At 34.0% G+C, this 22,909-nt stretch overlaps 3 protein-coding genes across 7 annotated transcripts; 2 read left to right on the forward strand and 1 right to left on the reverse strand.

The window, feature by feature from the left end:
• The first annotated feature begins 554 nt into the window (after positions 1-554).
• Positions 555-9,894, forward strand: LOC141375374 (G-protein coupled receptor 4-like). Its single transcript, XM_073908558.1, has 2 exons — positions 555-589; positions 4,093-9,894. Exons 1-2 carry the CDS (start codon positions 560-562, stop codon positions 5,023-5,025), a joined length of 963 nt encoding a protein of 320 aa, XP_073764659.1. The 5' UTR covers positions 555-559; the 3' UTR covers positions 5,026-9,894.
• Positions 9,895-10,659: 765 nt separating this feature from the next.
• On the forward strand, positions 10,660-15,858 carry dnaaf1 (dynein axonemal assembly factor 1). Its single transcript, NM_001319131.1, has 10 exons — positions 10,660-10,863; positions 11,958-12,021; positions 12,125-12,216; positions 12,307-12,528; positions 12,609-12,775; positions 12,867-12,988; positions 13,308-13,474; positions 13,605-14,062; positions 14,178-14,234; positions 15,468-15,858. The coding sequence occupies exons 1-10, from the start codon at positions 10,767-10,769 to the stop codon at positions 15,708-15,710; spliced, it is 1,689 nt and encodes a 562-aa protein (NP_001306060.1). The 5' UTR covers positions 10,660-10,766; the 3' UTR covers positions 15,711-15,858.
• On the reverse strand, positions 14,864-22,900 carry nrn1lb (neuritin 1-like b). Of its 5 annotated transcripts, XM_073906987.1 has the most exons (5): positions 22,836-22,900; positions 22,550-22,684; positions 20,081-20,259; positions 16,516-16,660; positions 14,864-16,435 (listed from the first exon to the last, which is right to left on the reverse strand). In XM_073906987.1, exons 3-5 carry the CDS (start codon positions 20,112-20,114, stop codon positions 16,153-16,155), a joined length of 462 nt encoding a protein of 153 aa, XP_073763088.1. In that variant the 5' UTR covers positions 20,115-20,259; positions 22,550-22,684; positions 22,836-22,900; the 3' UTR covers positions 14,864-16,152. The 5 variants fall into 5 exon arrangements, with proteins under 5 accessions (XP_073763088.1, XP_073763089.1, XP_073763087.1 ...); XM_073906988.1 differs by lacking the exon at positions 22,550-22,684 and having other exon boundaries at positions 22,836-22,891; XM_073906986.1 differs by having other exon boundaries at positions 22,550-22,868.
• Between the last annotated feature and the right edge of the window lie 9 nt (positions 22,901-22,909).

Raw genomic sequence — 22,909 nt, forward strand, 5'->3', positions numbered from 1 at the left:
CAGTATACCATTAAGGTATGATTACATGTTTTAATGTGCATATTCATAAAATCAGTATATTTATAGTTGACTTCTGTGGGTTGGTGGTATAGCTGTTACTCATAGTAATAATAAATAGTAAAACCTATTATAAGAACTCCACTGTAATGTGAATGTAGAAAACTGGTAGCACTTTACAATAAGGTTCATTAGTTGACATTAATAATGCATTAGGTAACAATAGTTAACTCTTAGCAATGCAGTTGCAGTGGTTATTATTCTTAGTAAATCATAGCTAATAAACACTGAATTATTGTTAGTTCATGTCAACCTGGTTCTATTAATTCATATTTATATCAAATTTTGTAGCCTATTTGTTAATGCAGAAACTAATGTAAATAAATGGAACCTTGTTGTAAAGTGATACACATATATTTATACACAAAGATGGCGTAACATAAAAATATGAAGTGATGTATTGTAATATTAAGCAATTTCTTGTATTACCTTTTTTTTCTGTTGAGTTACTTGTATCTTGAATTCTGCATTTCATTGTTTGTGTGTTATAGGGTTGAAGAAAATGTCCATAAATGTAACAGACATGGTACAGGTAATTTACTGCCAAACTATTCTACCATTTACTACACATTTTTTATTTATTTTACAATTTAATTAACAATTTCCTTCAAAGTCACTTTAAAGCAATTTCTGTTATGTATTTTTATTTTTGGCTGTGTACGCAGCCATTTAAAATAAGTACCATTTTAAAGGTGCCTAATTTATTAATTTCTGAAGTTATGACCAATAAAAATATATACTTTGAATTTGATGTCATGCATACCTTTTAATTCTCGCTTTGCTGACAAACAAAATAGTGCAAAATGAGCATTTACAAATTGCATGAACAATATGTAGAAAAGCAGGCTATTACCGTGCCGATGAAGAAATTTACTTAACATGGATATCCTTACTATATGTAAGTACACTGCCTGTGGGACCACCTGGATTAAGAGCTTTTCGCATGATAATGTTTCAGCTGGTAACAAGTTATTTAACCGTAACTGATGCAGGAAGAAGTTTCTCATTTATGAAACAACCATGTTGGAAAGCCCATGTGCAAAAGATGTTATTCTGTTTCAGAGGAGTCTTTGCAGGCATAAAGCAAAGAAAACATTCAATTAGATTGACGAAACTACTAAAATAAGAACTGTCCAACACATTATTAAAATTCAGACGGATGAAGAAACATGGTCCGAAAATAATCTTGAATGATCAAGATAGACAATCACTTAAATTCTCTGTTTAATGGTGCAAGAGCATTCCTTCATGCACAATGCAAAAAGAACTCAAAGTAGTGGGACTAAACAGCTGTAGTCTTAAGTCACCACAGCAGACTGAACCGCCAACTTATCCAGCATGTTTTACACAGCGGATGCCCTTCCAGCTGCAACCCAGTACTAGGAAACATCCATACACACTCATTCACACACATACACTATGGACAATTTAGCTTACCCAATTCACCTATTCCACATGTCTTTGGACTGTGTGGGAAACCAGAGCACCCGGAGGAAACCCACGCGAACATGGGAAGAACATGGAAAGAAATGCCAAGTGACTAGCCGGGGGCTCAGCAACCTTCTTGCTGTAAGGTGTAAAGTGACGGTGCTAACCAATGCCCACCGTGTCACCCCAAAATAAAATTTGTTAACTTAATTGTTTTGTGTAGGACAGCATGAAATTAATTGTGTTGTTAATGAGATCGCATTAAGGGGGAATTTAAAAATAAAAGTAATCTTAGCTGTTTTATGTTACAAAAAAGACTTTATAGATTTTAACCCTCACTTAGTTGAAAGTTTTTAATGAATTTCATGTAAGGTTTTGAGTTTTGAGGTTACAACATTGAAGAAGAGTAGCGCTTATGCTTTTGGCAGCTTCAATAACACTGAATGTTACTTCATTCAGTGAGCCACAACTGTGCTAAAACCAGTTTTGAGATTAGTCCCAATCAACTGTAGGCAGTATTAAAACAATTGCAGGTTGAACTGCAACAAAAAGCAGAAAATTCTGAAAAATCAAATGAAAATAATTTGACAAAATGCGTTTTGCTTAGGGGTTCTGTCTAAGTAAAATAAGTTTAAATAACAACATTCAAATAAGTTGAAATAATTTAATTGAGATAAGTTAAAATAATTCAATTTCCTGGAAAATTTTTCCTTAATTGAATTAAGTTCTAAGGCAGATGAGGGTCAACACAGTGGCACAGTGGGTAGCACTCTCGCCTCACAGCTAAAAAGCCGCTGGTTCGAGCCTCGGCTGGGTCAGTTGGCATTTTTGTGTGGAGTTTGCATGTTCTCCTCGTGTTCCCAAAGGTTTCCTCCAGGTGTTCCGGTTTCCCCCACAAGTCCAAAGACATGTGGTATAGGTAAGTTGGGTTGGCTAAATTGTCCACAGTGTTTGTGTGTGTATGGGTGTTCCCCAGTGATGGGTTGCGGCTGGAAGGGCATCCGCTGTGTAAAACATATGCTGTATAAGTTGGTGTTTCATTCTGCTCTGGCGACCCCAGAACAATAAAGTGACTAAGCCGACGAGAAAATGAATGAATGAATGAATGAATGAATGAATGAATGAATGAATGAATGAATGAATGAATGAATGAATGGTAAGCAGATGAAAGGATGCACCCACCATTCCTAGTGGCTGTGGGGGAAGTGTTGTGGTCTGTGGATGCTGCAGGTCTACACTGTAAAATGTAATAAGTTGACTTTACTTAGAAAAACTGAGAAAACTGATTACCTTAACATTTCAGAGTAAAATAGTGTATTCATTTTAAAGGAGCATAACTTCAATCAGTTTGTATTTACAATTTCTTAATAAAGTTCAGTAATTTTGACTCAAAATAATTAGTGTTAACTTCATATTAGTGTTCACATTAATAGGAAAATATTAGCAAGCCAATTGCCTTAAAATTATCAAGTAAGCTGAACTAAAACATTTAAGTAAAGACAAAAACAAATGCCTTACTTACTCCCAGGGCCATCAATATCAAAGTTAATATTTAGCCACATCATATTGGTGTTTCATAACATGTCATTTTTACAAGGTTGGTCGTTAGCGCAATGCTAAACCCCTAATCAACAATACCAGAACATACACATACACTAGACAATTTAGCTTGACCAATTCACCTTTAACGCCACACAGAAATGCCAACTGACCCAGCCGGTGCTTAAACCAGCGTCTTTCTTGCTATAAGGCGACAGCGCTACCCACTGCGCCACCTGTTTTTTCAATTCCCTCATTATCCTTCTCTATCATTAACATGCTTTTGACGCATGACCACTCAAAAGTTGTAAATATAAGTCAAGATTACTTAAATCTATTTAATTCAAAAACTTAATGTGCTAAAAAGTTGGGTAAGTTGGGTAAAAAAGTAAGTAAATTACTTGTTTAAATAATGTGAGGTGAACAAACTTATTTATAATAAGTTAACTGCACTTACTTTTATTAGTGAGAACTGCTATTGCTTTTTACAGTGTAGGTTTAGCACTGTTTTGTCCCTAAAGAGTAAAGTCAGCCGACTAAATTAATATACCGAATGACCAGATTAATCCATCACAGAATTTGTTTTCTTCCCTGATGGCACAGGCATATTGCAAGTATTCATTGAGCTCAAAGTGTGAGTGATTCAGGGAGCATTAGGCATCCTTCTAGCACATGAATTAGCCACCATAGAGTCCAGACCTCAACCCTTTTAATGCAGTAATCTTTGCAGTAGTCCAACTCTCTTGGCAAAAAAAAAAAATCTATGCAAGTCTGGATTGGAATAAATTGAACACTGAAACATATTGAAATGATAGCACAGCAAATCCATGCTGTAATCAAAGCTAAAGGGGATTTAACAAAATATTAGTGTGTGACTTTTTTTGAATAAGCAGTGTACTTTGACTTGGTGCAGTGCATGCAGTGCCATTGTGCAAAAATGAGTAAAATAAATTTGCAGGTCCTCTAAGGTTTGCCTAGAATCACATTCATGTAATTCGTTATACTTTGAGGTAACATTATATATCATTTGATTAGTCTGAATTGAAAACACACTTGTTTTGATTTCAGCTTGAACATTCTATGACCAATTCGCAGCAAATGACCTATGCTGAAACCCCAGCCGAAATGACAACACCAGGCCAGCTAAATCACTTAAACTGGTTGATAGAAGGATTGAACTGGACATCTGTGAAACATGCATTCTGTGCATCCAGATCTGAAATGATGCTTATCTGGATTATTTTCTTCATCGATGTCCTCGTCCTGAGCCTGGCCATCTGTGGATTGTGCTATATGCTCAGGTCTAACCACGCTCTTCCTGTGTTTGTCATCAACCTGTTCGCTTGCGATATCATACAGATTTGTTTCAAGCCTTTTCTTCATATTTGTTCAATGAATGCTTTCATCTTTTTTATCTTTTATATTTATATCATGAGCATAGTGGTTAATATTGGATTCATGGTCTGTATATCTATGGAGAGATACGTCATGATCAAATACCCTGTTTGGTACAGACTCCATCACACCAGCAGGAATTCACTTCTGATATGCTTGTTCGTTTGGGCATCGGCAGTTGGATTTATGATTATTAATGTGACGGTTGCGTTTAAGTGGAATCTGGAACATTCGTTCATTTTAGCTGTTTTTCTTTTTTTGTTGCCTTATCCAGTAGTTGTGTTTTCCTTTGTGGGCTCATGGAGAGCACTCTCACCTTCGATCTCAGTCTCTCCTGATGAAAAGAAGAGGATTTTGAGGATTCTGGCTCTAGTGCTTTTCAGTTACACAGTGCTGTTTATGCCATGCATTGTCCAAAATTCCATTTTCGCAGTTTCCTTTGAGCTTGGATTAAGTGGTTATTATCAACGTTTACATTCAGTGGCAGGGTTTTTGTTGTATTTAAATCCACTTGCTGACTCCTTGCTGTATGTCTTCGTATGTAAGGATGCTAATCGCATGCTTAGATGTTCATGTTGTAAGGAGCAAAGCGAAAATCATGTGTAGCCTGATTGTCCAAATCTAAAGTTGCTGTGTTCTTGTGAAGGTTGAACCAGCAGTCAGACTTATTAAACCCCTTGAATTATCAGCCCCCCTGTTTATTTATGTCCCCAATTTCTGTTTAACAGAGAGAAGATTTCTTCAATACATTTCTAATCATAATAGTTTCAATAACTCATTTCTTAAAACTGATTTATTTTATCTTTGCCATGATGACAGTAAATAATATTTAACTAGATATTTTTCAAGACTCTTCTATACAGCTTAAAGTAACATTTAAAGGTTTAACTAGGTTAATTAGGTTAGCTAGACAGGTCAGGGTAATTAGGCAAGTTATTGTATAACGATGGTTTGTTCTGTAGACTATCAAAAAGGTAACACTTTACAATAAAGTTCATTAGTTAATGCATTTACTAACATGAACTAATCATAAACAACACTTGTACAGCATTTAATAACCATAATTAAACATTTACTAATGCATTATTAACATTCAAGTCCATGCTTGCTAACATTAGTTAATGGACCATGAGTTAACATTAACTAACAATGAACAACTGTATTTTCATTAACTAACGTTTATTAACATGAATATATACTGTAGTAAAATGTATTGTTCATGTTAGTAAATGCATTACTTAAGATTAACTAATGAACCTTATTGTAAAGTGTGACCATCGAAAAATATATAGCTAATATATAATAGCTAAAAGGGGCTAATAATCTTGACCTTAAAATGGTTTTTACAAAAATTAAAAACTGCTTTTATTCTAGCTGAAATAAAACAAATAAGACTTTCTGCAGAAGAAAAAAATATTATCAGACATACTGTGAAAATTTCTGTGCTCTGTTAAACATAATTTGGAAAATAATAAAAAAATGAAAAAAAATTCAAAGGGGTTTAATAATTCTGACTTCAACTGTATGTTTGAGAGTTTTAAACATCAGACCACAAATGTTCATACTGTTTCTTTTATGTCACTGAAAATGATCAAGGACATCACAGGAAACAATTTACCCCCATTTAACCACTTTACTGTATGCTCGTCATCATTACTCATGTTTTAAATGCAACAGCGTTTCTGTCAATCCCAGTGAGCGTAATTAAATTTCGCTAATGCTAGCGAATAATAATGCTAGGCAAATACTATTCTGATTGTGTGATCGTATGACAAAAACACAGAGCTTTTGGTGGATGGATCTAGTGAAGCATTAGTGGCTTCTTCCTCTCTTTGCTGTTTCTTCATCACTTGCTTTCAACTGTAATCCAGCAGCAGCTCATTGTCAGGTAAATCCATTTTTCCTTTGCTCACTTGGGAATTATTTGTCAGATTTTTATTATTATTATTTTTGCAGATTATTGTTCTCTTCAGATGTTACTAGTGCATTATTTTATGTGTTGTAAATTATTATAAGGTATTTTATACAGCATTTTTGTGGAGGAAATAAATGCATGATTGTACACTGACAATGCAGAGATCATCATCATCGTCATGTATTTCCGCTTGATACAAATGTTAAAAACCAATTGGACACCTTATAATCACCACCACTTTTAAATGGCAAGTTTAATTAGCAGTTTACAATGCATTATCTAATGACAAGATTTAATGATGTGCATGAAATCTCAGCTGAAGCCTTTGTGTTGTTTAAGATTAAAGCTCCTCTTATCTGTTTCAAAAATTTAAAATGAGGTTGTATTAGTTCATAACATGAACAAACAATGAACAATTATTTTTTACATCATTTGTTTACATTTTACCCAGTGATGGGTTGCAGCTGGAAGGGCATCCGCTGTGTAAAACATGTGCTGGATAAGTTGACGGTTCATTCCGCTGGGGCGGGCCCAGATAAATAAAGTGACTAAGCCGAAAAGAAAATGAATGAATGAATGGATTTGTTTACATTAGTTATTGAATAAAATGTTCATCATTTAAATTTGTTCATCATGTTAATAAAGAACGAAACAACTTTATTTAAGAAGTAAAGAACTTTATTTGTGCATAAGTAAATACTTCCGTCATAAAATGCAGGTTTATTTCAACCCGATTCTGAGTGTAATATGGACCAAATCAACTCCTATAGGTATTTTTTATTATTATTATTATTAAAAGGGCAAATTTATCCCAACATCTAGGTTAGTCCATATATAACCCAAATTGGGTTTAAATAACCCAGAATTTCTTAAAGTGTACAAGTATTGTTCATTATTAGGATATGTTAGTAAGTATACTAACATTAACTAATTAAACCGTATTGTAAAGTGTGACTTTCTTAGCTGCTTTTTAAATGGATCTTTCATATACAAAAGCTTCCTGCTGAAAATGTTCATGTATATGGATTGCACAGCTCTCTAAAGTCTCTTTTAGCCATAAACAACTGAATAATGAGATATGTAAAACTATTAAGGAAAAAATATCAGATTTTTGTAAAGTTAGACTTTTATGGCATTCATTTGTGCACTGCTGTTAATTTCACATATTGTATTTTCCTTCCAACTGGCTTTCATTTTCATGCAACATTGCTGATACACTTACCATTTGCTGTCTGTATCATTCATCCACTTAGACTGCATGAGCAAATTCTCATTTATGACATTTTATTTTTTTAAAAATAGACGTGAAATAGTGAAGTTTAAGTAATCAGTGATGCACTAACAATCTTGACAACCAATTTGTGTTGCATCTGGTGACACTGTGTAAACTATAAAGCTCAACAAATTAACTGTTTTCATTTTAGTTCATACCAGAGCCTATCCAGGAGAGGAAATGGTTTGTACTGAAATAACAAGACTTTCGAATAACAAGACTTTCAGACTGGAAATAGGACAATTTCCATGGGAAATCGATGTCTCCAAATTGAAATTCCTGGAAAAGGTTTTCTGCATATCCAAAACTGAAGCTGTGATTATCTGGATTATTTTCTCATTTAACCTTTCTCTATTGTGTCTCGCATTCTATGGTTTGTGCTGTCTGTTTAAACCTAACCATACTGTGCCCATATTTGTCATAAACCTCTTCATCGCTGATGTCATACAGATTTGTTTCAGACCCATCATCACTTTTGGTATGTTCAATCTTGTAGTTGGAATTCTCTACTATGTTTATTCAATGGGCATAGTAGCTAACATAGGTTTTATGGTCTGTATATCTATGGAAAGATACATCATGATCAAATACCCTGTTTGGTACAGACTTCATAACACGTCAAAGAATACAATTCTGATATGCGTCTTTGTTTGGGCAGTACCATGTGCATGTGTAGTAATCGATGTGACTATTGCATTTAAAGGGCATCTGGAACATTTGTTTATCGTAAGTGTTTTTCTTTTTTTGTTGCCTTATCCACTGGTTGTGTTTTCCTTTGTGGGCTCCTGGAGAGCCCTCTCTCATTCAATCTCAGTCACTCCTGATGAAAAGAAGAGGATTCTGTGGATTCTGGCTCTTGTGCTTTTCAATTACACTGTGTTGTTCATGCCAAGCATTGTCGAAAGCAGCATTTTGTCGTTATCCTTTGAGAGCGGTCAGTCAAATCCTTTTTACTTACACTCAGTGTCAGAAACCCTAGTGTACTTAAATCCACTTGCTGACACTTTGCTCTATATTTTCTTAAGGAAAGATGCTAACAGCATGTTTAAATGTTTATGTTGTGAAAGGTCACATGAAGATCAGACGCAGAGAGCAAACTCCGTCAATTCTTTTTCTGGTAGGAGTGAAGTGCAAATCAGTGTCCAAACAGATTAACCGCTGTAATCTGAGTAAATATCACTGGTCTGCATAGGTTTGTTGACTCCTAATGCAGATGTTCACATTTTTGCAATTGTAAACATGCCTTTATGTGTTGTTAAATGATTTAAATGTCGTTAAAACTTATTTAAATGTGATTTGTGCGTTTAAAACTATTGAGTAATTGTTTAAATGCCCATTACTGCACATATTTACTATACCATTTGTCATTAATCTGGAATTTAGGCATGGACTGATATACCTGTATCCTAAATATTAATATTGTACACTGCACTTAACGTTGGTGCCATTGCATTTCTGTTGTGAATAGATATCTTTATCTTGTATTTACTGCTAAATGCAGATAATTACGATAAGGTTTAATCGTTCGCCCCGGAAGGGCTCTATCAAAACAAAATGTTCTGCTATATATCTCTGTAAACTTAACAATGTTATAAAAACAGTACACAAGCATTTCTATTCCACTGAATTTGCTATCACCTGAATTAAACTTGTGATTATCAAACTGATTATTAGAATGTGTTTATTTTTGGAAAAATGAAAATTAACTTTTGGGCTGTGTTGTTTCTTCCCTGACCCACTGTAATAAACTACATTTTATCAGTGCATAGCTGAGTATAAAAATAAATGGCAGACTTTTTTTTTTAATTCACCAGCATTAGCAGCAGAGGTAATGTAAGTAAATGTTGTGGCTAGTCTGGGTGAAAACTAATACACTACCAGCCAAAATTTTGGGGTCAGTAGGATTTTTAAATGTTTAAAAATAAAATTTAAAAAAGCTTATTCTTTTCATAAAGGCTGCATTTATTTAATAAAAAAAAACAGAACAAATTGTAAAACTGTGAAATGTTATTGCACTACAAAGGAACTGTTCAAAAGTAGTTTATCATTTAATTTAATCCTTTATTCCAGTGATTTTAAAGGTGAATTTTCAGAGTCAATTAATCATTTTTTTTTTCATTTAATAACTGCTGCCTTGATGAACAGAATAATTTTTTCAAAAAAAAAGTACATTTGAAAAAAAAACTGACCCCCAAACTTTTGACAGGAGATGGGTTGCGGCTGGAAGGGCATCCACTGAGTAAAAACTTGCTGGATAAGTTGGCAGTTCATTCTGCTGTGGCGACCCCGGATTAATAAAGGGACTAAGCCGACAAAAAAATGAATGAATGTATATATTTTCACAGAATAAAAAAATGCTGTATTAATGGATCTTTAAAGCTGTCAGTGAAAATAAGTAATATTTTTATAATAAAGGTAGACTTTGATGCCATTCATCTTTGGAGTGGTGCTAAATGTGTTAAAATTCATAATGTGTGTGTTTTTTTACAAGTAGTTTCTTAACAATTGCCCTTTCAATCATTTAATAATTTTCCTTTAGCTTAGTTCATTATTTATCATCATTGGTCACCACAGCAGAATTAACTTTTGTTTTAAATCAAATGCACAGACCCTGCATTCCTGATCCTTACATCCACTGAGATTATGTGCGTAAAAAAATCTCAGTGACCTTTTATATAACATTAAATTGACAGTTCAGACAAAACTTAAAATTTAGTCTTCGTTTACTGACCTGTTACTTGTTCAAAGCCTGGTTGACTTTCTTCTGTTAAACACAAAATAAAATATTCTGAAGAAAGCCGAAAACCTGTAGGCTCACAACTCCTTTTGTTTTTTCTAGAATGGAGGTCAGTAGGTTTTCAGCTTTTTTCAGAATTTCTTTATATTCAAATATTATAATATCAAATATTTTGAGATTAACAGAAGAAAGAACGTCAGTAATTTGTCAGAGAGTGGACGCAGATCAAAAAAGTTGCCCAATTTCGGTGGAAAACTGAAGACTTGGCAACACTGGCCTGAGCACGCGCAAATGGGTGTAGCTGTCAGTCCCTATGGAAACTAAGCAAACTTCAGGCAAACTCGTAAGCTACAGTTGATTGCGGGACACATTCGTGAGTTTCTTCAGTTCTAATTAATGTTGTATTTTAATATCACTGCGAAATGAAGACAAAAATGATCGTATCCACATCGATGAACGCGGGAGAAGGAACAAGAACTGAGGCTGAAGACACTAGTAAAGGTGTTGCGTCTTTAGCAGGTAACTTTAGTGTCTACATTCATCTTTAAAATAACATTAATCAATACAGACTTAACGTTACCAACATAAACGTATCCATTGCTGCATTATTCAGTTCGAAATATAGTGGAATATTATCGTTAATTTCCACTGTTCTGTATTGGTCTTATTTGCTACTCTGACTAACGTTATTAAGTTAACGTTAGATATTAGCATTACAAAGTAAACAATAGCAACTTTTAAGCATAGAAGAAGAGTTCCAGAGTGCCATCTGAAATTTCCATCGAAAATGAACCTTTTTTTCAGTTCATCCTTTATTTTTTTCATTTATTTCACTTTAAAGACCATAAAAAATAACTAATACTTTGCCATAAAAGTGATATTACTGAACCTACAAACAGGAGCCTGACAAAATTGCTAATTTTTGAGGAAAATTTTAGATGGCATTTAGAAGTTTTTGCATTGAACTCATCATATGTTATCTCATGTTTTCTTGTCAGAAATATTACCTTTAGCAAGCTATTGTCGTACATAAATTGAAAATTAAACGGGTTATTGTTTAATAAATTAAATTAAACTTAAATGAAAATACACGTGTTGGATCTGTTAGGATAGATTTGTTAGACTACTTATTTTAGGTAATGTATTTTTATGACTAAGGTTTATGAGGTTTATAAGATATTTATAAGATATTATATTGATATAAGATATTATATTGTATTTTTACTTTAGGTCAAAGGAAATTGGTTTACCAAATATTAATAATTTTAATATTCTAATTTAAAATAAGGACATAAACAAAGTACACGATTAAATATTCTTAAAGGTTTGAAATATGTTTTTTCCTGTGTCATACATTGTTTAACTGATAGAGAGGTGTATCTGTTCACATATTTAAAAACTTGCATTATTTACAGTGCTATTTGAAAGTGCGTAGCCAAAGCTGAAGGATATGATTTTTTTCCACAGGAAAATATACAAGAGAAAAAGAGTACTGCAGATAAATATATGTACTCCTTTTACCCATTATTTGACAAAAAGGAAAGAAAAATGTAGTCTTATTTTATAGCTTTTCATGTAAAATGCCTAATGGAGAAATATTTTTCCTTTGAAAGATCTGGATTCTCAGAGTGCAGCTGCTGAAGTGTCAGAGAGTGACATAAAGCCTTCAGGCCCCAGGTGATGAAGTGCAGTTTTTTTAATAGTATCCAAATGACATTTGCTCAGATTCAGTTGCTTGAGAATAAAAAATACTGATTTATGTTTCCTGTATCCTCTTCAGAATTACCAAAGACTTCTTAAGGGAGCACTGCAAGAAAAACAAACTGTACCTGACACCAAGGCTGAATGACACACTTTATCTTCACTTTAAAGGTTTGAAATTGCTTAAACAAAAGAGACTAATTTTGCATCTTCATCTTTCTTTTCAACTTTTTTAATGAAACTGTTAATTCTCCATTGTAGGTTTTTCTTGTATAGAGGGTTTGGAAGAATATACTGGCCTGCGCTGCCTATGGCTCGAGTGTAATGGTATTCGAAAGATTGAAAATCTGGAGAATCAGACAGAGCTTCGCTGTCTGTTCCTCCATCAGAATCTCATTCACACTCTGGAAAACCTGGAACCACTCAGCAAGCTTTGCACGCTTAATGTCTCAAACAATTATATCAAGGTCATTGAGAACATTTGTAAGTACTTAACTCATTGTCAAACTTTGGCCCCAGTCTTTCATTCTCATTTATTTACACATTAAGGTTTTGTTTTTCAGCTAGTTTGAGCGACTTGTCCACTCTACAGATCTCTCATAACACACTGGAGAATGTTTGTGACATGGAGGAGCTTTCACACTGTCCATCCATCAGTGTCCTTGATCTGTCCCACAACCGCATCAGTGATCCAGCGCTAGTTAATATTCTAGAGAAAATGCCTGACTTGGTAAATTACAGTGCATTTCTTTCCTCATTTATGCTTTCTTGTAAATTTTGATTAATTTGCTAGTTAATATATGTTTGCTTGATCTTTCCAGCGGGTGTTAAATCTAATGGGCAATGAAGTCATCAAAAAAATCCCAAACTACAGGAAGACTCTGATTGTGCGTCTGAAGCAGCTGACCTATCTAGATGATCGGCCTGTTTTTCCAAAAGATAGGTTAGCAGCAGTGTTTACTGTTTAAAAATTAGCATTGTCAGATTTTTATCTGCAGTTTTCTCCACAAAGCTTATATGTAACCCGTTACTCTAAAGCAGGGGTCCCCTAACTCAGTCCTGGAGGGCTGGTGTCCTAGCTCCAACCCCAATTAGACACACCTGAACCAGCTATTCAAGCTTTGTCTAGGTGTACTAGAAACTTCCAGGCAGGTGTGTTAAAGAAAGTTGGAGCTAAACTCTACAGGACACCAGCCCTCTATGACAGACTTTGTGCAACCCTGATTATAGAGGGTGTTGCTTTATATTTTATTATTTCACAGAGCATGTGCCGAGGCCTGGGCAGCTGGTGGTTTGGAAGGTGAGCAAAAAGAAAGGGAAATGTGGCAAACAAGAGAGAGAAGGAAGATCCAGGAAAGTTTGGATGCAATGACTGCCATTCGAGAGACTGCTCTGAAACGGCGGCAGGACCGAGAGCTTTCAGAGAAAGGCAAACACACATTCGCTTTACTTATACATTACTGTTCATGCCAATTCAAAGAGTAAACAAGCACTCACATTCTCTTACTTTGGTTTTACCATACAATATCATTAAACTTTTTTTTACGATTTACCCCCAGGAATTCTAGAGTTTCCAAGTCCAGTTGCTGAGGACCAGAGCCCACATGATGAAATATCAGATATTGAACCTGCAGAGAGTGACTCAGATAGTGAAACAACACAAGAACAAACTGATGCATCTCCATCGCCATCAGAGATGGACCACAATTTCAACTCTGCATCTGATGAAGATCAGATTATTCAAAAAACACAAAATGATTCAGACCAGTCACAACCACAACCGAATGAAAGTGTTCATTCATCATTTGACGAGGAACAGATTCGCCAATCAGCAACATGGGGACTGAAGCCTAAAGAGGAGAAGAATCAAATTTTGAGCATCTACACAAAACAATCACCGTCTGATCAGAGAGTTTTAATCTCAGTCTCAGGTCCCGGTGCTCTTGTCACTGAACTGATCTCTGAAGACGAAATAGAGTCTATCAACCTTTCAGATGAACCTGTATTAACAATTGATGTGAGTCCTTACACCGTTGTAACTCATTATAACTCATTTGTTTTTAGAATAAATTTTCATTTCTTATAATTCTTATAGTATTTCGCTACAAATAACATTTTTGGATTCTCCCTAGGATCTTCCAGATCTTGAGGATGAAGAAAATAGCCACATACTACCAATAACATCACAGGTAAGAACATGTGCTTTTTTGTATATCTCAGAAACCCTTGTTATTAGCGACACTAATGGCCATTTTGTGAACTGCAGTGTCATTTTTTTCGCACATAATAAGCTATATTCATGCCAAGTTTTTTTTTTTTTTTTTAACCACCGATAAACTTTTGTTGAATGGTTAATGTGACTATTTAAAATTGTTACATGGTTCCTTTTACAGCATCGATTATGTAAATTAATATAATCCGTTAAATAGACTTAAGCTTTTATTTAGTTGTTAGTTTGCGTAACAATGATAAAAATATGAAAAGCCATTTAAACACAAGCCCCTTCAGGGGCAGCAGGAGCGTTAATAATAATGTGGTAAAATTAATTTCCATCATTTAAAGAGATGCCACAGAACAGTGTAACTAAATTCAGTACATTTTGTTTGGTCTCAGACCCATTTTATAATTGTATCTCAATCAGGCAACAAAGATAACTGATTTTAAAGAAACCAGATCTTAAATGTGGCGATTTTATAAGGCATGCCAGGTCACCAGAAGCACTTGAGCTGCTTTGCTAAAATTAAAAGTCCCTACCTCTGCATATACCCCATTGTACATGAGACAGAATATTATTTAAGGCCCTGATGTAGTCATGAAGTTCTGTTTCATTCTTTAATTAAAAAAATCTTCAATAATGTACAGTAATATACTGTTAACAAACATTCAAACATCGTCCATTTTGCTGAGAGCTGTACTAAACACAACATCGAAAAAAAACATAGTGGTGAGAGAGAATCTGTAAAAATTAAAACAAATGAACGTAGTGATGTGGAAATGTTTGCACAAGCTTTGCAATTCACCGGCATCATTTCAACAGATGAGGTTATTAAAACGATAGATCAATTAAAAAGTACTTCACATGAAGTCAAATGTAACTTTGTTTAATTTCTAGCAATAGCATACAAAGTCCTGCATATAAGAAAATCAAGCTTTCATTGACAACCAGGTAGATCAGAGAATGTCTTGTTACAAGCCGTAAACACCTGGGAATTTTACACACGGCCCCTTTAACTTAATCTAAAGTTGTTTGATTTGAATATTCAAATGAATAAAAATGTCATATATAGATTAAAACTAGAACAGTATCTCAATGATACTAAAACATCACTTGGTGAGAAAGCAAGTCATCTTCACAGTTGTGATAAAAAATTGTGACCATATTATTCAGCAAATTTCCTACTTTTAAATGCTACATTTTTTAGAGTGGGATGCGTCCAAAGATTGAGGTGATCTCCAGCATTGACACAGAGTCAGAAGCTGTTAGGAGTTTGTATCCCTGGCCTCATTCAGACGCTGTGGCCCTTGACCAATCTCAGCAGCTTATCAGTGTCTCCACTACAAGAAACTCAGTCAAACAGTCTGGCATCAGTCTGGCAGAGGCAGGAGATGACGTCCCAAAGGCAGCAGAAAAAAGAAAGACTGTTCTGATTGAGGAACTGGACTGAGTCTTTATGATTGAACGGAATGGATTAAACTATATTGCGTCTGATGGCCTTTCAGCACAAACATTAAATTTAAAACAAATGGGACGTCTACCATATAGATAATTTGATTAAAATTATTTTAATCATTTTAATAAAATGTTAAAATAAATTACTTTGCTTTGAATTTTATTGCAGATATTGTACATTTGAAATACCATGTATACAGTTTTACCTGATCTTTTTACACAATCTACAAATATTTAAAAGTGTACAACGTTTTTCATTACTGTTTTTTATAGAAAAAAAATAGTTTTCAAATAAGCAAACACATAATTAGTCTCACCACATCTCTTTCATGTAAACTCACACACTAAATTAAAGAACATATTCAAAGAAAAAGAGTCTATGCAGATGTGTGCCTGTAGACCCGACATTGCCGTCAGTTCGGATTTGTGTGGATCAGTTAGATCCGAAACAGTAGGAGAAGAGAGCAGCATATCAGGAGCAGGTCTTTGCTGACAGAATGAGCGAGTGCTTTGAGGGTTTCCTGATTGGTTTGATCAGTGTTGGGAACCAGGGGTGTGGTTGCAGACACAGCTTCAGTACGACTGGCACATATATCATAGAGGTTCCCTGCAAATGCGGTTTTCCGGGACTCTGCCCTCAAAGACTCCCAGATTTCTGCTGCATCGCCACGACAACCTGACAACACTCCACTAACACACACCTGGAAGGCGTCCCATGACCTGTGGATATGAAAGTGCAATGTAATAAGATAATGAGATGAATCTGTATTCAATAAAGACGTGTTTTTCATGTGTCTCACTTGCAAATGGAGTTGATGTCCTGTGGGTTTTCATCCGTCTTGGAGCTCACACTGTCACCCAGAGTGAGCAGACACTCAGCGAAGCCCCTGTACACAGCACTACATGGAGGTGTCACTGCTGCACTCAGCACACACCAACAGAGACCTGGGGAAACATCAAAACACCTCTGATAGGACTTTGGTGTGCGTTATTTAATTATTTAACAGAATGGAGCACAAGTGAAGATGATAACAATGTTTAAAATTTAAAATTAGTGTAAAATAGATGTAAACTGCCCCTTTTTGATCCTAATTGGGCCATATTGATGACTTTCTCTTTAAATTCAAATGAGATTGTGTTCCCAGCACTCTCAAATAGGGCAAAGCTACAAATGCCGGCATTCATTCATTCATTTTCTTTTCGGATTAGTCCCTTTATTAATCTGGGGTCGCCACAGCGGAATGAACCGCCAACTTACACAGCATATGTTTTATGCTGCTGATGCCCTTCCAGCCTGCAACTCAACACTAGACCATACCCATACACACCCAAGCACACACATCACTACCGCCAATTTAGTTTATTTAATTCACCTATACTGCAACCAGAGCACCTGAAGGAAACCCACATGAACATGGGGAGAACATGCTAACTCCGCACAAAAATGCCAACTGACCTAGCTGGTGGTTAAACCAGCGACCTTCTTGCTGTGAGGCGCTCGTGCTACCCACTGCTCCACTTACTCTCTTATGACATGTACAAAGGGAGACTTTTTTTGTTGTTGTTGACTGTTCTTATGAAGTGTGATAATAAAAAATAAAGTTAATCTATTTTTACCATTAGCAGCTGGTTATATTCACAGACAGTTGCCACACAACTGTGTTTAAACCCCCTATAAAAGTAATTTTTGCACAATAGGTTACCTTAAAAAACTGTTTGCTCAATTCTGTCGCTCAGTTCTGTCAGTTTTAATGTCATGTCTGCCTTGTTACTCACGGTAACAGATTTTGACGATATAAAATTGAAAATTTATCTCAGGAACTTCACTCTCTATCACAACTATTATAAGCACATGACATTAATGAAGTCATGATTAAAGTAACAATTGATGATGGGCCATTGAATTATTAGAAAACAATGCACACCCAAGGTAGTGATGTGGAATGGAGTGACAGTTGTGCGTTATTTTTTAATAGTTCAATGGCTCATCATCAGTTATTCCACTTAAACTACAGGTATCACACCTAAAGACCTTGTTCAATTGTTACCCTTAAAATAGTCTTGTACGCAGTATAGGTTCTTACCGATTTAATTCCAAGCCACAGGTTCTGATTTGTTTATTCATTCATTTGTTTTCCTTTGGCTTAGTCCCTTTATTTATCAGGGGTTGCCACAGCAGAATGAACCGCCAATTTATCCAGCAAATGTTTTACACAACAGATGCCCTTCCAGCTGCAGTGCCAACTGACCCAGCCTGTCGCCCACTGGTTCTAATACTAAAATATAATTTTAGTGCTAATAATAATTGAGGTTTGTGCCAATGAGTAAATAAGAGAGTCTGTGCTTCTATGTACAGTATTTGTTCCAATAGGGAAACTACATTTTTAAAGGGACCCTATTAGGATTTTGTATTTTTGAATGTTAGTCAGTGTGTTGTGTGTATGTTTCAGCATAAAAAAATCGACAAAGTTTCAGATCTCAAAGTTCACTCTAAAGGGAGGTATTTTGGTTATAAAAATATAAATTTTCAAGAACAACAGCTAACAGCTCATTTGGGCTACAAGCATCCATTTCCATGGTTTATGATGTCACAAAGCAGCGTTCACAATATGTACAGCTTGAGGGCAAAATTAAATATCGGGTCTGAACTGATTTATCTAAAGAGTTGGTAAAGAAGAAATACTACAGAAATAGTGTATTAAACCTTACTATAGTAATGCGTATTATACTATAGGATTTTCAACACTTTGTTAGCAAATGCTAACGTTTACTGTAGCTCTACTAAATTGATCAACTTTAATAAATACTGGAATATACTTTAGTGCATACAGCAATAAACTGTGGTGTGTTGTGGTAAAATATACTCTTTAGTTGTAGAAAATGTAGGCATACAGTGTAAAATGATATAGTAAATACTAGTGCTTTTAAAACACTTTAGTAAAGTGTATTATATTATAGTATTTACAAAACTTTTCCATTTAATGCTACAGTATATTGTAGTTAATATACTGAACTTATAAACTGTAATAAATACTATAGTATACTTTTAAGGTTTTACTGCAATAAACTGGTGTATTGTAGTATAATATGCCCTATAGTTGTCGAAAACTTAGGCGTATTGAGTAATTTGTTTCAAATTACTGTAGGTGTTGTATCACCATATCAAATATAGATTTACCACAACAGATTAATTCAAGTACTATAGTATAGTTTAAAAACATTTACTTTAAATAACTTTTTTTTTTGCAAACTATTTGATTGACAAGTGACCAGGCAGTGCTAACAACACATTTCTGTGTATGCTTCCATGTTTGTGCGAGTGTGTATTTGTTGTGTATCAGTGTATATTTTTTCATGAGAGAGAAAGAGAATAACAGGAGAAAGGCTCAATGTACATGTTTATTTCGTTTTTTCTACTCTTGTATGCTGTAAACTATTTTGAAATGACTGAAATCTTTTGGCAAAGTGATCTTGAACTATTTTATGATCAAGAGTATTGGAAACACATTTGTGCATTTCACTGATATAATTGCATATCAGCTCGGAATGTACACCCATCCAATTAGAATCAAGTCTCATATTGCATATAAACCAGTATGACATACATGGACAGAAGAGGTAATGAACAAGTCTGGTGAAAACTTTTTTGTTTAATTGAATTTTTTGCTGTTTCTTAGTAATTATTTGAGAATTTAGTAGCGAATTCTAAGTGAAGTCAATCTAACATATTTTATTTTCATTAATAATTCTTCTTACTGTTACATTTATCTTTAATACTGCCTTATTCATTATTCAGATATACTGTGTAAGCTACATTGCAAAAGTCCATTGTTTCTGTATGTTAATATATGTGTCTGTATATCTATGTGAGTTGCTGTACGTCACATGGATTAATCTGAGGATTAGACCCAGAGCAAAAACCATGTTTAATCTTGTTCAGAACAAATCTCCTCCATTTTACCGTTTCCCAACTATAACCATTTGATATGTTTATCTTAAATGAGAAATACTAGTATATTCAGTAGTTTAGCCAGGTTTTTTGCTTTCTGAATGCTATGTCATAGTATATGTACTGTACAGCACACTATATACCATGACTGTGGCTACTACTTCACTTTTATTCCCTGATAAATGACAGAAGAATTGAAAGAGCGTACAGAAACACAGGTTTGCATATGTAGCATTCTTGATTTTAGATTTAATTAAAATGAGTTATTTGTAATTTGATACTTAAGTATGTAAAATAACATTGAAAACAAATATATGTCATATATATGAGACAAACTATGACACCTCACATTAATACACACTCAAAAACAAGCCTGAAAATAAAAAGAAATGAAATAAAAATAGAGGTTTACTCACTGAGGCAGATTGAAATGAACAGCAGCAGATGCATTCCGTTTGAGCAGCCAGAGTTTTGAACTGAAGATCACACACACTGGAACACCTTAATGTTTTAACACTTCAACAAATAGTCGAGTATGAATCATCCATTGCTTCTTCGGATGCTTCATTCACCTTCCAGTCGTCAACTGTTGAGGCTGATGGATGAAGGGGAATGCAACATCTGATTATTAAAAAGGGGGGAAAACTGTGGGATTAAAGATCATTTCCGGCTGCAGCGTTCATTATATCAAAGTGTGTACCTTATATTACAATGCTTCTATATGCTTAAGAGTTATTGGTCTTTGTCTCTCTCTCTTTTTTATCACACACACACTCACTTTCTCTACTACACAAACACAATATACAAACAGATGGAATAACTCCAGTAGGACTGTTATTTTAATTCCAGCATGGTACTTTCTAATAAACACACAGTGGACAGGACTCGGTTTGATTGACAGCCTTGGATTATGTCATTGCGTAAATCTAAGGGGAGAGCAGAGTAAAGGCGGATTACAACCTCTTATATAAAGCCATTACTATCAGCTTCACTCCCTCATTTTCTCTGCTCACTATTTCCTAGTATTTGTTTGTTGTTGGACATGGAGTAATGGTGGTATCATGGTTTTCTTTAAGTAGGATGAGATCCTTTAAGTGGAGATAGATTTTGCTTTTCACAGTATTTTATTCAATATACTCAAAACCTTCTATTGACGTTTTAATAATTCAGTGCTTAAATATATTAATTTCTTTTTTGCTTTTAATTATTTACAATACCGGTCAAACGTTTGGGGTCAGTTTTTTTTTCATGTTTTTTCTTTTCTTTTTTTTTTTTTTAAAGAAAATCAATCTGTTAATTAAGGTGGCATTTATTAAATGTAAAAATATATATACTTATTACAATTTTAAATAACTGCTTTCTTATTGTATGTAGTTTCAAATAAAATTATTACTCCAGTCATTATTGTTTTTGGTACTATTACCATTAATAATAATAATTAATATAAGAGTGATTTCTGAAGGATCATGTGACTGAAGACTGGAGTAATGAAGCTGAAAAATCATCATTAAAATCACTGGAATAAATGATTAAATTAAATTATAAATTATTTTTAAACGGTTATTTTACTGCACAATAATATTTCACAGTTTTACAATTTGTACTGTATTTATGATTAAATAAATGCAGCCTTGGTGAGCAGGATATATATACACTTTAACTTGTATGGAACAAGTGAATGGTAAGAAGGGGGAAGTGGGGACAGTTGCAACATTTTTTGCATTTCCTTCAGTTTCTCTGAGACTTCAGTTTGTGGAAACACAAAATTAAATACATTAAACCTACATCTATTTGACACCCACCCACAGTGCTATTATATGTGTACATATGATAAAACATGCAGAATTTAAACTTGAACAGACAAAGTCAAACGTTGCAACTGACCCCGATCGGGGGGAGGGTTGCAACAACGCACAGGGACAGTTGCAACATTTATTAAAATGTAATATTAAAACATTCTAAAACATCAGGTTCAATTTTATCAATTTTTTTGGTAAAAAGACTCAATTTAAATTCATTAAATTGTTAAATGTGTTAAATTTGCCATATACAGTTCAAGTCTGAAGAATTATTGAATTATTATAATCTCTAACTGATTTATTTTATCTTTGGCATGATGACAGTAAAAAATATTTGACTATTTTTAAAGACACGTATATACAGCTTAAAGTGACATTTAAAGGCTTAATTAGGTTAATTAGGCAGGTTAGGGTAATCAGGCAAGTTATTGTATAACGATGGTTTGTTCAGTAGACAAAATAAATAGCTTAAAGGGGCTTATAATTTTGATCTTAAAATGTTTTTTTTTTTAAATATATATAACTGAATATAAAAAATAATAGAAATAACTGCTTTTATACTATCTGAAATAAAACAAATAAGACTTTCTCCAGAAGAAAAAATATTATCAGACATACTGTGAAAATTTCCTAAACATCATTTGGGAAATATTTTAAAAATAAATAAATAAATAAATAATTTAAAGGGAGGCTAATAATTCTGACATCAACTGTAAATACAGAGTAATAAAAGAACAAGCCACGGCCAACAATCAAGTCTTAAGAAACTGAACTTTTTTTTTTTTTTTTTTTTACTAAAACCACTTCTTTGAACTTTGAAATTAATACATTAATCAAAGAATTCATGTTTACAAAGTAAATTACTTTGAAACTGTGATAAAATTAAAATTGAAATCTATGCTAGGAAGAGACAATAGCTTTAACTCTTGATAGATAAACTTATTTAAAACTTAGATAACAGTGATTTAAAGTATTTGAACAATGAACAATATTTGAACAATATGAACAATATTTCACGAAAACAGATTACATTAGTAATTTTCTGAACATTCATTTATTTTATTTTTTATTTATTTATTTTTTCACCTAAAATGAATTGTATGCTGAAGGAATGCTCACAAATGGCTGATTTCTCTCAGACGGTCTAACTGAAAGTTGTAGTATAGTATACTTTAGCTTATTCCTAACTTAAATGGAGTCTTGCAGCTGCCCCACTCTCCCCTAAATGATACAACAAACGGAAAAAGAAAGAAAACGTTAATAAAAATAGTTTTACTACGTTAGTTGTAGATTAATGGTTGCGACAGCTTTTGTCATTTTTTGTCATAGATTTTGACATCTATTTAACTCAGTTGCCTTAAGAAAAACCTACCACTAGGTGGGAGTAACGTCGCATATTAGCTACAGTTGTATGACGCGTTGCTACTCAACGGAAGTGACGCAGTT

Source organism: Danio rerio, chromosome 7 (assembly GCF_049306965.1).
Source record: "Danio rerio strain Tuebingen ecotype United States chromosome 7, GRCz12tu, whole genome shotgun sequence".
Classification (NCBI taxonomy): domain Eukaryota; kingdom Metazoa; phylum Chordata; class Actinopteri; order Cypriniformes; family Danionidae; genus Danio; species Danio rerio.

What these genes read in the sequence shown, in the direction of transcription:
- LOC141375374 (XM_073908558.1), top strand. Translation starts at nt 560, where the DNA reads ATGTCCATAAATGTAACAGACATGGTACAG. An exon ending in ATGTAACAGACATGGTACAG is followed by an intron (nt 590 to 4,092) that starts GTAATTTACTGC and finishes TTTTGATTTCAG; the next exon opens with CTTGAACATTCTATGACCAA.
- dnaaf1 (NM_001319131.1), top strand. Translation starts at nt 10,767, where the DNA reads ATGAAGACAAAAATGATCGTATCCACATCGATGAACGCGGGAGAAGGA. An exon ending in CAAGGTCATTGAGAACATTT is followed by an intron (nt 12,529 to 12,608) that starts GTAAGTACTTAA and finishes TTTGTTTTTCAG; the next exon opens with CTAGTTTGAGCGACTTGTCC. An exon ending in CCGAGAGCTTTCAGAGAAAG is followed by an intron (nt 13,475 to 13,604) that starts GCAAACACACAT and finishes ATTTACCCCCAG; the next exon opens with GAATTCTAGAGTTTCCAAGT.
- nrn1lb (XM_073906987.1), bottom strand. Translation starts at nt 20,114, where the DNA reads ATGCATCTGCTGCTGTTCATTTCAATCTGCCTCA. An exon ending in GTTCATTTCAATCTGCCTCA is followed by an intron (nt 16,661 to 20,080) that starts GTGAGTAAACCT and finishes ATGTTTCCCCAG; the next exon opens with GTCTCTGTTGGTGTGTGCTG. An exon ending in GACATCAACTCCATTTGCAA is followed by an intron (nt 16,436 to 16,515) that starts GTGAGACACATG and finishes TCATATCCACAG; the next exon opens with GTCATGGGACGCCTTCCAGG.